General features: G+C 36.1%; 1 protein-coding gene across 1 annotated transcript; it reads left to right on the top strand.

The window, feature by feature from the left end:
- The first annotated feature begins 12,333 nt into the window (after positions 1-12,333).
- On the top strand, positions 12,334-13,433 carry LOC133825524 (uncharacterized). Its single transcript, XM_062258453.1, has 2 exons — positions 12,334-12,738; positions 12,813-13,433. The coding sequence occupies exons 1-2, from the start codon at positions 12,334-12,336 to the stop codon at positions 13,431-13,433; spliced, it is 1,026 nt and encodes a 341-aa protein (XP_062114437.1).
- Positions 13,434-14,421: the final 988 nt, after the last annotated feature.

The raw sequence follows: 14,421 nt of genomic DNA, 5'->3' as shown, positions 1-14,421 counted from the left end.
TAAGAATCTTGCAAACTTTTTGCTCTTGACCTTTTACTATGAACCCTTCTGGTTGAGACATATAAATTTTTTCGTCAAGATAATCATTCAAAAAAGTTGTCTTAACATTCGTTTGCCATATCTCATAATCCATGCAAGCAGCTATGGACAAGAGTATGTGGATGGATTTAAGCATGGATACAGGAGAAAAAATTTCTTCATAAGCCACCCCTTCTCTCTGAGTGTAACCCTTGGCTACAAGCCTAGCTTTGAAAGTTTCATTTCCCATCTACTCCTTTTTGTCTCTTGAATATCCATTTGCAACAAATAGGTTTAACATTTTCAGGAATAACTCCGAGAGTCCAAACGGAATTGGAATACATCGATTCTATTTCCAGGTTCATGGCATCTTGCCATTTTTCTTTGTCAGAATCTTCCATGGCATCTATGTATGTCAATGGATCATCTTTGTTTGTGTCAGACACAAGTATTTGAACTTCATGTTCATAGCGAGTTGGGTGCCTAACAACCCTCCCACTACAACGAAGCTCTCTTTCATTCTGACTAGAACTTGTGGTTTCCTCTTATCGTTGTTCATTGGAAACATTTGGTGATCTTATTACTTGGTCTGAGACTATCACCTCTAGTACAACCTTACTACAAGGTTTGTGGTTGTTAATATAGTCATTTCAAGAAAAGTAGCATTTGTCTATACAAATGTTTTGTTTTCTTTAGGACTATAAAATATACCACCTCTAGTCTCTTTGGAATATCCCACAAACATGCATAGTTCAGTGCGAGATTCTAGCTTTCCAGTCTTCCCTTTCAGCACGTGTGTTGGACACCCCCCATATATGAAAATGGTGTAAACTAAGTTTGGTACCATTTCATGATTCCAATAAAGTCTTTTTGAGAGAATTGGAAGGAACTACATTCAATATGTATATTGCACATTGAATGACATAGCCCCAAAATGACAGTGGCAATGATGAGTAACTCATCATTGATCTAACCATGTCTAATAACGTCTTGTTCCTTCTTTCAGAAACACCATTCTGCTGTGGCGTTCGTGGTCCAGTGATTTGGGATTGAATTCCATGCTCATGCAGGTGGTCCTCGAATTAATAATCCAAGTACTCTACTCATCTATCAGATCGAAGAACTTTCAGTTATTTACCTAATTGATTTTCAGCTTCAACTTGGAATTCCTTAAACTTTCCAAAAGTTTCTAATTTCTTTTGCATCAAATGCAGGTAACCATATCTAGAAATGAAGGTGATGAAATATTCAAACCCTCCTAGCTTGCACATTAAGTGGTCCACACAAATCAGTGTGTACGAGTTGGAGTGGTTCTATGGCTCTTGAATCCTTTGTAGAGAAAGGTCTTTTGGTCATCTTGCCTTCCAGATAGAATCCATAGACTGGAAGAGAACCAACAGTTAATTCTCTTAAAGGTCCCTCCTTTGCTAGTCTGCTAATTCTATTCAAACCAATATGCCCCAATCTCAAATGCCATATATATGTTTCACTGTCAGAATCTATTTTTAGACGTTTAATAGATATTGGGTCTACAACTTTAAACATTTCATAATTGTATATAGATCGCTCTTTTGCCTTAAGTTTATACAACTCATCATTGGATTTTGCATGGCATATCTCAATACCAGATCTTGAGATAACAATCAAATTATGATTGAAAGAAATATTGAAACCTTGTTCATGCGACATTGAAACTAAAATTAAGTTCCTAGTAAATCCAGGAATAAAATCAACATTGTCAAAAACAAGAAATTTATTTTTATCAAATTCCAAATAGGATGTTCCAACTGCTTTGGAAGAGATGACCTGACCACTGCTAACCCTCATTGTCACCTCCTCATCAGCAAGTTCCCTCGAAGAACTAAGAATCTGTAAAGAAAAGCAAACATGGTTAGTGGCACCAAAATCAACCATCTAGGATGATGTATCATCTTCCACTAAACTGGCTTCTAAAACAAGTAAATCATATTTACCTTTCTTCTTTTCTTTTAGGTCTTAGAGATAATTAGGATAGTTTCTCTTCCAATGACCCTTAACTCCACAATGAAAGCATGTCTCTTTGGGTTACTTTTTCTTGGAAGCTTTGTTATCTTTGTTTTCTTTGTTTTCCTTGCCTTTGGATGAATTTTAAGGCTTCCTTTCCTATTTGTCATTGTCCTTGTCATGGGATTTCTTTCTCTTCTTATTTTTCCCTTTTGAAGGAAGGTTTAGAATTAGCAACATTTGCTTCTTCTACTTTTGAATTACTCTTATTGAGTGAATCAAACGTCTGCAACTCATTTAATAGTTGGGTCATATTATACTCCAACTTGTTCATAACATAGTTGGTAGTAAATGTGGAAAAAGATGGAATGAGTGATTCAAGAATCAGACTAACTTGAGTTTCTCATCAACGGTTGCTCCATGAACTTCTGCATCATGCATTGTATTTATCATGTTTAGAACATATTCTTTGATGGAAACTCCCTTCTTCATTTTCATGTTCATATAGGTTCTAGTGCCTCATGTCTGCACTGATCGGACTGCAATCCAAACATGGCTTCAAGAGACTCCCATATTTCATATGCAGTCTCCATGTCTTCATGCTTCTTTCTGAGTCCATCACTCATACTAGAAAGCATGTAACACTTAGCCTTGTTGTTGGATAAAATCCAAGCATCATACTTCTCCCTAGCAGTTTTTGGAGCAGTGGCGGCAGGGATTTTAGGACATTCCTCAGTAAAGACAAACTTGTGATTCTCACATATCAAAACAATGTTCATGATTGATTTCCATTTCATAAAATTATCACCAGTAAGTTTCTCGTTTGCAAGTAAAGCAGTAACAGGGTTTGAATTATTCATCATTCCTAAAATAAATAAATAAAACAAAATTGAATTTAGCATATATTATGAATATAAAAAAAAAAATTGGAATAGTAAATATGATGCATGAATGCAACAAATTTAAATAACACATAAAAACAATTATTACTAATTCCGAGATAAATTAATTTAAAAATTATTGGACCAACCTTAGGGTAGGTCAGACTACTCTTAAATTAATTTTGAGACACTTTTCAAATTCATAAGTGAAAACTTCAAATCAAGTATTTTCTCTTTTGACTTATGAATAATCGCTAGTTTGGTCAAGATTAACTAGTGCGCTCGGAAGCCTAGTTAAGCTTTGTGAGTGTAACCCATTATTTTAGATTAATGACTTAACTCAAGAGTGTGTCTTAGGGTTAGTCAAACTTGAAATACATCATCAATCCTATTCTATAAAGAAGTTAACCTTGAATAATAACACAGTGAGAAACCATCCTTAGGGGGACGCAAACAAAGGCGCCTTGAGGCTCATTCCATGAAACATCGGTGTTAACTAATAATAGAGACGATAGGACTTATTGTTACTACCCCTTCTCCCACTCACATATTAGAATATGTGTTTTCTCAAAACATCTTATGATTTTTAATTAATTCAATTATTCCAATTAATTTACTAAATTATATTATAATAATTACTAATCTCATTAAGCATTTAATTATAAAACAAGATTTAATCAAACTACTAAATAGGCCTTAAACTATCTAGTCAATAAATGCTCTAATTATTTAGAATGTCATTTGCTATCTAATAAAATTAATTATTAAATAGGTCTTTGAAATTAACACTTAAAATCAATTTACCGCTTTGTTCTAGATTAATTATATGATTCATTTAATGCATGTAATCAAAGAGGACATTCCTAATTCAAACATGTTTATACTCGATATGAGATGTATGCTTTAATTAGATATACTGTGTGGGTAATATGAATGATAGGTTATAATGCATGACAATGTTATTAAACACTTTTAATACATTCAAACATTTAAATAAATAAATAAAAGCAATAAATAATAAATAAATGTGAGTCAAGTGTTTTGGGTATTTCTAGAAAAATAACAACACTTGCAATAATTTACAATATAAATAAAAATAAAACCAAGACATCATGTAGAATCTTCATCTCCATCTTTTGAGCCTTCTATTATTTTTATGCCATCTAGCCCATTTTTAAATTATAAATGACTTCAATTATTTTAAACAATCTTTTAAAAATATTGAACTTGGCTAATAAAAGTCCAATAAGTCATTTTGTCCATTTTGAATTTGGACCACTTAATTCAAAATTTAATTAGAATTTTAAAATTCAAATTAACAATTTGGGTCAATCCCACAAATTCAAGGAAACCAATAATCACTGTAGGGCTCGAGTAAGGAGCCAAGTGAATTTTATGTTTGCAATTTTAGGGATCGGCTTGGTGGAGCCCCTCAAAGAGCCACCAGCTACCAAGCCACAAAAGCTCGTGCACAACTCGGCAACTAGGTGTGGTTGCGCATGGAGCAGGTGCGGGCAAGGGGTGCTACAGGTACGCATCAGGCTCGGGTAGGAGTCGCACCAAGCGCGCATCAGGCGTTGCCAGGAGCCGTACCAAGCATGCATCAGGCATGGGTGGGCTAGGGCATCAGGTGCGGGCATGACAGGCAAGGGGCCACGGGGCGCACCTAAAGGACACGCAAGGGGGCAATGCAAGGCAGCCACGAGGCTGGTGTGACTAGGCAGCCATGTGCCTAGGCTGGGGTTGCTGAAAGGCTCTTGACACCCTTTTGGCTCGTGGCTTGGCATTTTACACTTTTGCAATTAATCAAACTACTGCAGAAAATTAAATTTCAAAAAATCATATGCCCCATATGGCTTACAATTTTGTAGATCTAGAAAAAATTAAGAACAATTCCTAAACCCAAAACACCATATGATTAACGACTCTTAAGAACAAACATTCATCAAAATAAACATCCATCCATTAATCACATATTACAATAATATAAGAATGCACATTATACCCACACAGTAATTAATGCATGCAGGGATTAATGACCACTCTAGTACCAATTGTTGGTAACTGGTTTACCATGTGCGCAACGGAAAACACAAGGTATTAGTGCCAGAGATTTAAAAAAAATTAATTTAAACAAACTTTAAATAATCAGATCCATTAACATGTTAAACATTAATCATAGAGAAATAAAAAGATGAGGATTTACCAGTTGAAGAACTATCAAGAATCCTTACTTTTTGTATCTCCAACGAGCATCCAGTCCAAAGCAGTTCTTCAAATACTCAAACCAAGATCTTCCAAGATGTATCTCTACAGCTCAAAACGTGTGTGGGCACATAGAGTAATGGTAGAGAAAAATTTCTTATTCATAAGATATTCTCCACACATGAGATCTTGGTATATTAGGTCCAATACAGTTTTCAGGGATAGAGAAAAATAATACGATCTATTTTTCTCTCTATGAAAAGCTTATTATTTTCTTTCAAAAGTTAAGTAAAATTCTTTCCATCTGATAGATTTATAAAAGAATTAATTAAATTTTTTAAATTTAAAATTCAAAATTCAAATTATAAATTAAATATTAAATAATTAAATAAATAAAAGAAATATCCAAGACCCATTATTGGGCATTGTTACATGCCAACTACAGTGCATGTATTGTAGTTGGCATGTAACGCATCCCTGATTTCAGGGATGTATTCCAACCATTTTCTTTTAATTATTATTTATTCAAAAATATATAAACCTGATAACTTATCTTATCATATTAATTAAAGAATAAATATCATTTCAAATTCAAATCTAATTTGAATTATCATAAATTTATTTTTACATTATTTAAATAAATAAAACTAATTAATTCAAAATTAATTATCTTAATTATTTAAATTCTACTTTCGAAAAAAAAATTTATTTAAAAAATATAATTAATTAATTTATTGATTTCAAAAATTAATTTATTAATTAATTATTTTTTCTCAATTACATATTTGACCCTTGTTGATACAGTTTTTCGCCAACAGTGAATTAAGAAATCTGACAATAGAGATATTAGGCTTTTGCTAAATCGTGATTGAACAAATGAAAGATATCGCAAACACTCTCACTATTACATGGTTTGGTGGTTAAAATCCACCTAGTCCACGAGACAATCTTATTGATCTCTTTAGGGCTCTGGGTGAAATTATTCCTGACAATTTCAGTAGAGTTTGAGTATATAAAGAATCAGTCCCCCTTTTTCTATCCATTTCCTTGGCATTTATAGATGGATTTCCTTATTAGCTTTGGGTAACCGCGTGCATAAATATGGTAAATAATAAATTTTTATAACATTCCATTTACATAGGGATATGATTGCCTATATAATTTTCATCTGTTATATCGGGTAATAAATGTGTAATAAAATCTAGCCATTAATGAATGTATAAGGAATCCCCGAGTCTTTTGGGATCGTTTTCCGTGCATCATGATCAGGCTTTCGCGAGCTAGTCACTTCCTTCGAGCCGAATGCCTCAGGACTAACCTATCCTGACACAGGCTAAGTTCAGAGTTTCAAAAAAGGTGATCTGGCCATCACGCATCTCAAACTAGGTTGTCGGCGCCAGAGGAAATCTGAAGATTATCTGGTTGTCGTAAGCTGTCAAGTTGAACTTGAGTTGCTCACTCCAGAGTTAGCTAGATATTCTATATGCATGCTTTCTTCATGTGCTTTTCTGCCAGTTGTACCTCATGTTGAGTGATTTAGTTCGTATTTATTTTGGGGGTACAACAACCCTGAAGAACAAATTTCTTCCAAATATATCATTTTTCCTGATTTTTCTCAATGTCAATTCTTACTTTGAATAGTGTTGATAGAGCCATCTCGGGGACCTATGAACCTATAATTTCAAGCTCCAATAAATTTAGATTATTAATTAAAACTCTTTAATATAATAACCTTAATTTACTAATCTCATTATTATTCCACTAAAAATATGAGATTACACTCTTGTAATTATAGACATTTATTTATTGAGTACTTTTAAATATATAAAAAGTGTCCCTCGATTTAACCACTACATACAATTAAATCCTCTATTAATGGTTCATAATTAAATTATGAATTAATCACTGTTTAACATCATTAATTATATCTTCGTTCCTTAAGTACCATTAACTTTACTAGTGAAGGTTACTTCATAAACTGATTTATGAATTTAAGCTCAATAAACTTTCAGTTGCAAAAGCCAACCCTTAAGAGAACCATTATTCAACTAATATCATAAATTTATAGATTCCATATCTCTAAATTATGTCCCCAACTATTTACATCAATGAGTTCCCAAAACAAAAGTTTTCAGTCTGATCATTACCATAACGAATGAATCAAAGAACTCATATGACATAAACAAGAGTTCATAATAACTTCAGGATTAAGATCAATTTGTATATGATCATCTTATTGATATGTTTAATTAATACTTATAAAGTAAACAGTTTTAATAAGTATCAATAACATTTTGGATCCTGTTCATGTATATTATACAAAGTACCTCCACTAAGATGTCCTACTACATCAGTAATCTAGGTCTAGATTACATGTATTCATAATACTAGTGAACCGTACTTACAATATTTAATCCAAAGATTCCATATAACTTTGTTTTACTACGAATTGTTTAAATCCTTTCCTACAATCTTAATCGTCTTGTACCAATACAAGATTGTACTCACAATAATGAATTTGGGAATTTTATGATATTCATATAATATTATTCTAGTAATAATAATAAACAAACAATATATGGAAAAAATCATTTCAATTATTTCTTTCATAAATCATTGTTCAAAACATATGCTTTAAAGGGCACTAATCCAAACTATTTGTTATTATATTTTTTAATTACTTATTTTAATTTTGTTTAGTTTTTAATTTTTTTTATTTTTTGGATAAAATCAAGAAGAAATAATTTTAGTACTTAAATTTTTTTAGAGAAAAATTCTCTGTGGGATCGAGACTCTACTTACACTTTATTACTTGTTGTAATAGCGTGCACTTGCGTTGTTTAAAAATTACGCAACAAACCTAGAACAATCATCAATAAAGATAATAAAATACCTACTTCCACCTATAGTCAACATAGCACTTAGTTCATATATATCACTATGTATCGAATCTAGAAGGTTTGAATTTCTATCAGCACTAGGGAAAGACTTCTTAAAAAAAAATTACTGAGATTGGTTAAATATAATGGTTAAGTTGTTTACACAATGTGATGTAGAACACTTAAATGGTTTTTTGCATAAGTTTAAGTGGAAAAATGAGTTTTTGTTGTAGGCATTAATAATTGACATTTATGAGTCTAAAGTGATACAATGTTGTATCTAAGCTTACCCTATAAGTTTGGACTCATTTGGAGGTAATTAAGAGTTATTTTGGGTACCCTAGGAAGTGGGGAGGCGACATGTCGCCACATAGCTATGAGCCAATTCGAGACAGAGGATAGGAAACATGTGGCATGTGTCAACTTTTAAGTGTCATTTTTTGGCTCGAAATTGATGTGTTTAAAAGCTCTATTCCTATTGGTTAGACTTAATGATGGTGCCTGTATTATAAAAGGGGTCCTTTAGAGTTGTAAACATTGATCACACTTTTTAACTCTCTTTCTATCCTCTATATCTCTCTAGTGATTATAAGTTTTATTCAAGAAATTCATGAAGAAAGTGCTTGTCTTGAGAATTTTAAAGGCTCGTTCAATCCAAATTTCATGTCCTACCAGAGAAAGCCACAAGCATCTCATGTATAAGACTTGGTTTTGGTTCTTCTTCATTAAAAGGATTCAAGTGGTGTTCCATCTAGGGTTTGAAGTTTTCAAGAAGATCAAAGAGTTTCTTCTGCAACTAGGGTTTGCATTTCTCTACTCTAATATTTTATTGGACTCTGTCAAGAAAAATTGTGTGTAGATCTTATTATATTGATAGTGTAATCTTACTATCCTCCAACATATTTTATTTTATACATAGTTTACTTTTATTATGCTCAACAATATCATAATGAATCAATCATCATTTAATTTTTCCTTTGATAGTACTATAATCTATATGTGCAAATCTATTATGTCATAAAGTAATAGAATTTTATCAAGCATATAAGAAAAAGTGGAAGCTTTATTGGTGTTCACAAAATCAATTGAAGTACAAAGTTTATACATTCCATCACAAGCATAACCCTTCCCCACGAAAATCTCCCCTTTTGACAAAATGATCTTTCTAGTTTCAAGCATCGCCTTGATGCCCAATTTGCTAAGCAAGTCTCCACTCACAAGGTTTATACTCATGTCTAGTGTTAGGGATTAGGCTATAGATAACATTTGGTCTATGATACAACTCAAGACAAAAAAATACAAGTAAATCAACCTTTGAGAATAGTTAAACACAATGTGTTGACCCTCGATTTGGCCAACGACACGGGGTCAGAATAAGGACAAAGAAATAAGAAAGGAATCAAGAATGTAATCACATGCTAAGAAATGACACAAGTAATTTATAGTGGTTCGGCCCCAATAATGTGGTAACAACCTACGTCCACTTAGTGTTATTATTGATGTTGAATCCCAATGTCGTGATCAAAGAACTAGGGTTCTTGAGTTTCACAAGTCTTAGGAGAATTACAAATTTTTGGTGGATAATCACACTTACGCTCTTTCTCTGTGTATTCAGAAAAAAGGTTCAAAAGTAAAAAGTCCCTTCCTTGAGCCTTCTCACGTATATTTATAGGCTAAGGGGGGTTACATGAGCCAATGGGCCTTAATTATCCTTAATATCAGTGTATCAAGGAAATAAAGAGAAAAGATATTAAATGTAGTTATTACAAAATTACATATCTTAAAAAGAAATAAACCGAAGCATGCGATCAGGCTGGTCGCATCTAATCGTGAGATCTGATGAAGCAACAAGGAGCTGGTCGATAGTCGAACAACACCTCTTCACCTTGACGCTACCACGTGCCAACCACGTGTAATATGTTCTTGCCATGTCATCAAGAGCCATTTTTGGGTAAACATTTGCCCCCCAAGTTTATTTTACTGCGACCAGCATAAAGTAAACTTAGGGAACTGACCCTTTGCGCACCCCACCAAATCTGTCAGAGCCACCCATGCCTTTTCGAAAAAGGCAACCAATCATATCTTTTCAGTTTCCAAAAAATTGTCTGATGGCTATTGTGTTTCCCCATGCTTTAAAAAAAGCAATTCCATTATTACCTCTTTTATAGTGCTATGATCAATATGAATAATCCCCCAAGATCATTTTTTACTTTTTACTTTTCACTTTCTCTTCAAGAACACTGAAGAACAAGGCGTATAAACCTCAAATGAACTCGACGATCCATGGAGTTTCTGCCCAGCCAACTGACTTAGTGTCTCAGAAACTTGCTTAAATCTTTTATCCAAGTAAGTTTATTGACCTTTTCAGTTGCTGAAATTCCATACAATATCTATTTTACATATGTTTTGTATCCTGAGTTCTTGAATGTTCTTGAAAGAAATTGTTTGGGGGTAAATGGGCATATTGATTTGCACTACATTTGGTAGGAGAATAACATTTTTCTGGGATCATGGAGTAGTTGGGTAGTTAGGATTATAACTTTAGGGCGTGAAATCGAAGTAAAAATTCAATTTCTAAGCATGTAGAAAAAACTGGGTTTTTCTCGCCCTTTCATAGTCGAAAAAAATTTCCTGAGAAACTTTTCACTTCTACTCTTTAATCCATTTTCCAAACTGTTCACTTGAAATGTAGTGTTTTTTGTCAGAATGTTGCTGGTCGTATAAAAGCTTAACTTTTATACACGAGCAACGTTATTCCAACTTTTAAACATCTTGATCCTTCTAGCCATTAGATTCTCATCTCCCATTTTCTGTTCGCAGATTTTCATGCAAGATCCGTGGGGAGGTGAAAGGCCAATCGACGACGGTCTGTTGGCCCAACTGCTCGAGGACGAAGAACAACCATCATGGCTAATTCTGGAGATCCCTTTTTCTCGAAACACCCTAAGTAATCCTTCTACCCCACCTCAAAATATAGGTCGAGTAAAGTCTACAGCCCAAAAAAAAAAAGAAATCGTCCAATCCTCCTTCAAATCAGCCTGCTCCTCAGGCTGAAATTCCTTCGACCAGTGGTCAAGAAGAAAATACTCCTGATCCAGAAATCCAAAATCAAGCCCAACTCTGAAACGTCATTCGACCAGATGTCGAATGGTACGTTGCTCCTCCAAGTGAAATATCAATTAGGATGACAGCCAATTATATCAGAAAGTACGGACTTCCTGGGGTAACCTTAGTTCGACACACCAGAGACCAACGGGCAAACCTGCCTGGAGGCACCTTCAACGCCTGGTCGAGGTATCATATTGAGGCAGGAGCAATCCTGCCTCTCCATCCTTTCTTCCAAGGAGTGGCCAACTATTTCAGGGTCGCTCCTTTCCAAATAACCCCAAATGGGTATAGAATGCTCTCCGCACTCTATATCATTTATAGTCATAAGAAGTGGCATGTTCCTACGTCGCACGAGGTCAACTACCTGTTCGACCTCAAATCCAACCCCAACCAAGAAAATACGGGGTCCTTTCATCTTTTCCACCAAGAAACGACCCGCACTATCCTGAGTGATACCACCTTCAAATCCAATGTGGGGAAGTACCATCTAGAGTACTTTTTTACTACCAACATGGTCGCCAACAACCTAGCCTTCACCCAAGGAGGTAACTTCTTCATTTTCCTTGTCGTATATTTTCCTTGTATTTTATCAGCACCTCTCTTAGAAATTTAGTTTTCTTCAGGTCCATGACTGCGACTAGCTCCTACTCCAGAAATGGAGCTTCGAGTAGCGCTACTGGCCAGCCTGTCCGACGTAGAGAAGAGCGTCAAACAGCTGGTCACTGAGGCAAACCTGAGACTGGCCAGGCTTCTGGCACCTCACCAAGACGTGAGGGAGTCCACGGTGGGGAGTGCCACTGGCGAGGAAAATCCCAAGCAGCACCCAGATGTGTCGCAACCTCTAAGGAGGAGACCAACTTGCGTGACAATCAGGGAACCCTATAGCACCCCGTGAGCGGCCGCTCCCCCTGCCCCTTCGGGAAAGGGAAAAAAGAAAACTTCTTAACCCCTTGCACCTATCGATGAGTCTTCAGATGAGAACGGTATTGATCTCTCTCTCTTAGATAGTTTGCCAATTCTCTATCACTTATTTGACGAGGATGGAAACTTTAAGTACACTCCCAATTCAGATTCACACTTCTTCATGCCAGAGAGTGAGTGTAACACCAGTAGAGTATATAATGTAGCGATCAGTAATGATAACTCGGGTATTTTACTTGCAATTTTCTTTGTTTCCTTTTCTGACATAGCACACTCATTTACTTATACTATCTAACTGTTCGTGTACTTGCCTTCTTGCAGACACGGCATCCGAAGACATGTTTGATTTCTACAGTGCACCTGATGCTCCTGGGAGCAAGAAAAAGGCGAGCAGGAGGCATTGCGAGGAGTGCAGCAAAGATCCTCCAGCCAAGAAGGCCTGCACCGAGGACCCTCCAGCGGCTGATCCTTCGAAAAACACAACACCACCTCCATCCCCTGTTGAGCAGCAAAATATGTCTGTACCGGTTGGGTCGACCCCTTCCCCATCGGCTCCAGCTGACCAGACTCAACCAGCTACCTCTACTCCAATAGGGGACGACATATCGAGTCGCACTCTAAGATTGGCCAAGGACAGGATGACAAGGATCCTGAGGCATGAGCGCAGCCGTGAAGCCATGGCTGGGACTGAATCGATGGAGGTCGACCAGATCCTGAACCGCGCCCTAAATGAGCTCGCCAGTGTAAGTTGTTTCTTCCTGTTGAGACTCAATCTTTTTATCTAGTATAGTCATTTCAATCTTTGTGCTACTCGCAGGAAATGCTAACCGTGACTGCCAGTCGGATCCTCTCGGGGGTCATCACTGAGCAATCCAAGTCGTCCGAGCAGCAGCACGCTGAGGAGCTTAAGGTCATCGAAGAAAAATATGTCGAGCAGCTTGAGGTGGCTCAGAAGGCAAATACGACATTGCTCGATGAGAAAAATAAAATGGCTGAGGAGCTGAAAGAGAAGCAGGCTGCTCTAGACAAAGCTCTCGAGGCAAAGGAAAAGTACAAAGAGTCCCACGTTATCAATTTTCACGAAGCCAAAAAACTCGAGGCAGGCCTGATCGAGAGCAAGCAGGAGGCTGAAAAGTTGGAGGCTCGCATCAACGAGCTCGAGAAAACCAACGCCAGCAATCTTGAGAGGTACAAGGGTGCCACATCCAAGTGCTTCTATGATTTCTGGAAGCACAACCAAGAGGCCAATTTCAACTATCTCTCCGAGCGCATGAGGCAAACAGAAATAGCCCGGTGCGCTGCTTGCTTGGAAGAAGAAAAGAGAGTGAAAACCCCAGCCTCGCCTGAAATCTCTTTGGCCACTGGTGTTGAGGGTGCAGAGGATGAAGCCGAAGCTGCTGTTGACCAGGAACATCCACAAGACCCTCCTGCTTCTTAGCTTATTTCTCTTTTAATTTTAATTTTTCAATATATGACCTATGGGACGTGATGTAAAGACAGTTGTTATCTTTAATTGCTGCGTGGGCAGCTTTTTCCTTTTAACAAACAATTACATTCGAGCAGTAACTGCTCACGGTGTAAAAGAATTCCTTTTTGATATTATAATACTTGCATTTATTATAACATATGTTCGCATGACCGAACTTAGCATAGTACTTTGGTTTGATTTAACAAAATACAAAATTTTGAAAAATACTCTAAGTATCGTAGCATGCTTTTACATACCTGTCTATATTCTTTGCTTATTAGATGCCCTATATGCCCCCCAAGTGATTGAGGAACTTTAGGTCCTCAGTCACTTGCCTTGACTAGGACCTGTTCGAGCATTACTGCTCATAGCAATGATTAAAAATATAGCAAAATAACACACGTAATGAGCAAATACTTGTAATAAATACAATAGTTGGCAAGAATGACTGGTTGCGCATAGTCCCTTTTATTTCTCGTAATAAATGGACAAAACATGTCTGTACGAGTGATCAACAAAATGATCTTACACTTATAAGCGATCAGTCACGTAAAATGACCAACCCTTTTTCATAACTTGTAAGAAGTAAAATTAATACAACCCAATTCTTTAGGAAGAATTGTTTATTGATAGTACTTGCACAGGTGTTCTCCATTCCAATAGCGAGGGATGAGATCTCCATTTAAGCGAGAAAGTTTATAGGTGCCTGGTTGAAGGACTTCTTCAATTTGGTATGGTCCTTCCCAATTAGGTCCGAGTACTCCAGCGGCTGGATCGCGGGTGCTGAGAAAAACCCTTCTAAGTACTAGGTCTCCGACATTGAATTTCCTTTCGCGTACTTTAGAATTGAAATATTGGGCGACCTTTTGCTGGTAAGCTACCACTCGGAGTTGGGCTTGCTCTCGCTTTTCATCGATCAAATCAAGAGATTCCATCAATAACTGGTCATTAGAGCCTT

The sequence above is a fragment of the Humulus lupulus genome, chromosome 3 (genome assembly GCF_963169125.1).
Source record: "Humulus lupulus chromosome 3, drHumLupu1.1, whole genome shotgun sequence".
In the NCBI taxonomy this organism is placed as follows: Eukaryota; Viridiplantae; Streptophyta; class Magnoliopsida; order Rosales; family Cannabaceae; genus Humulus; species Humulus lupulus.
This window is presented reverse-complemented; position numbering and strand designations above follow the sequence as displayed.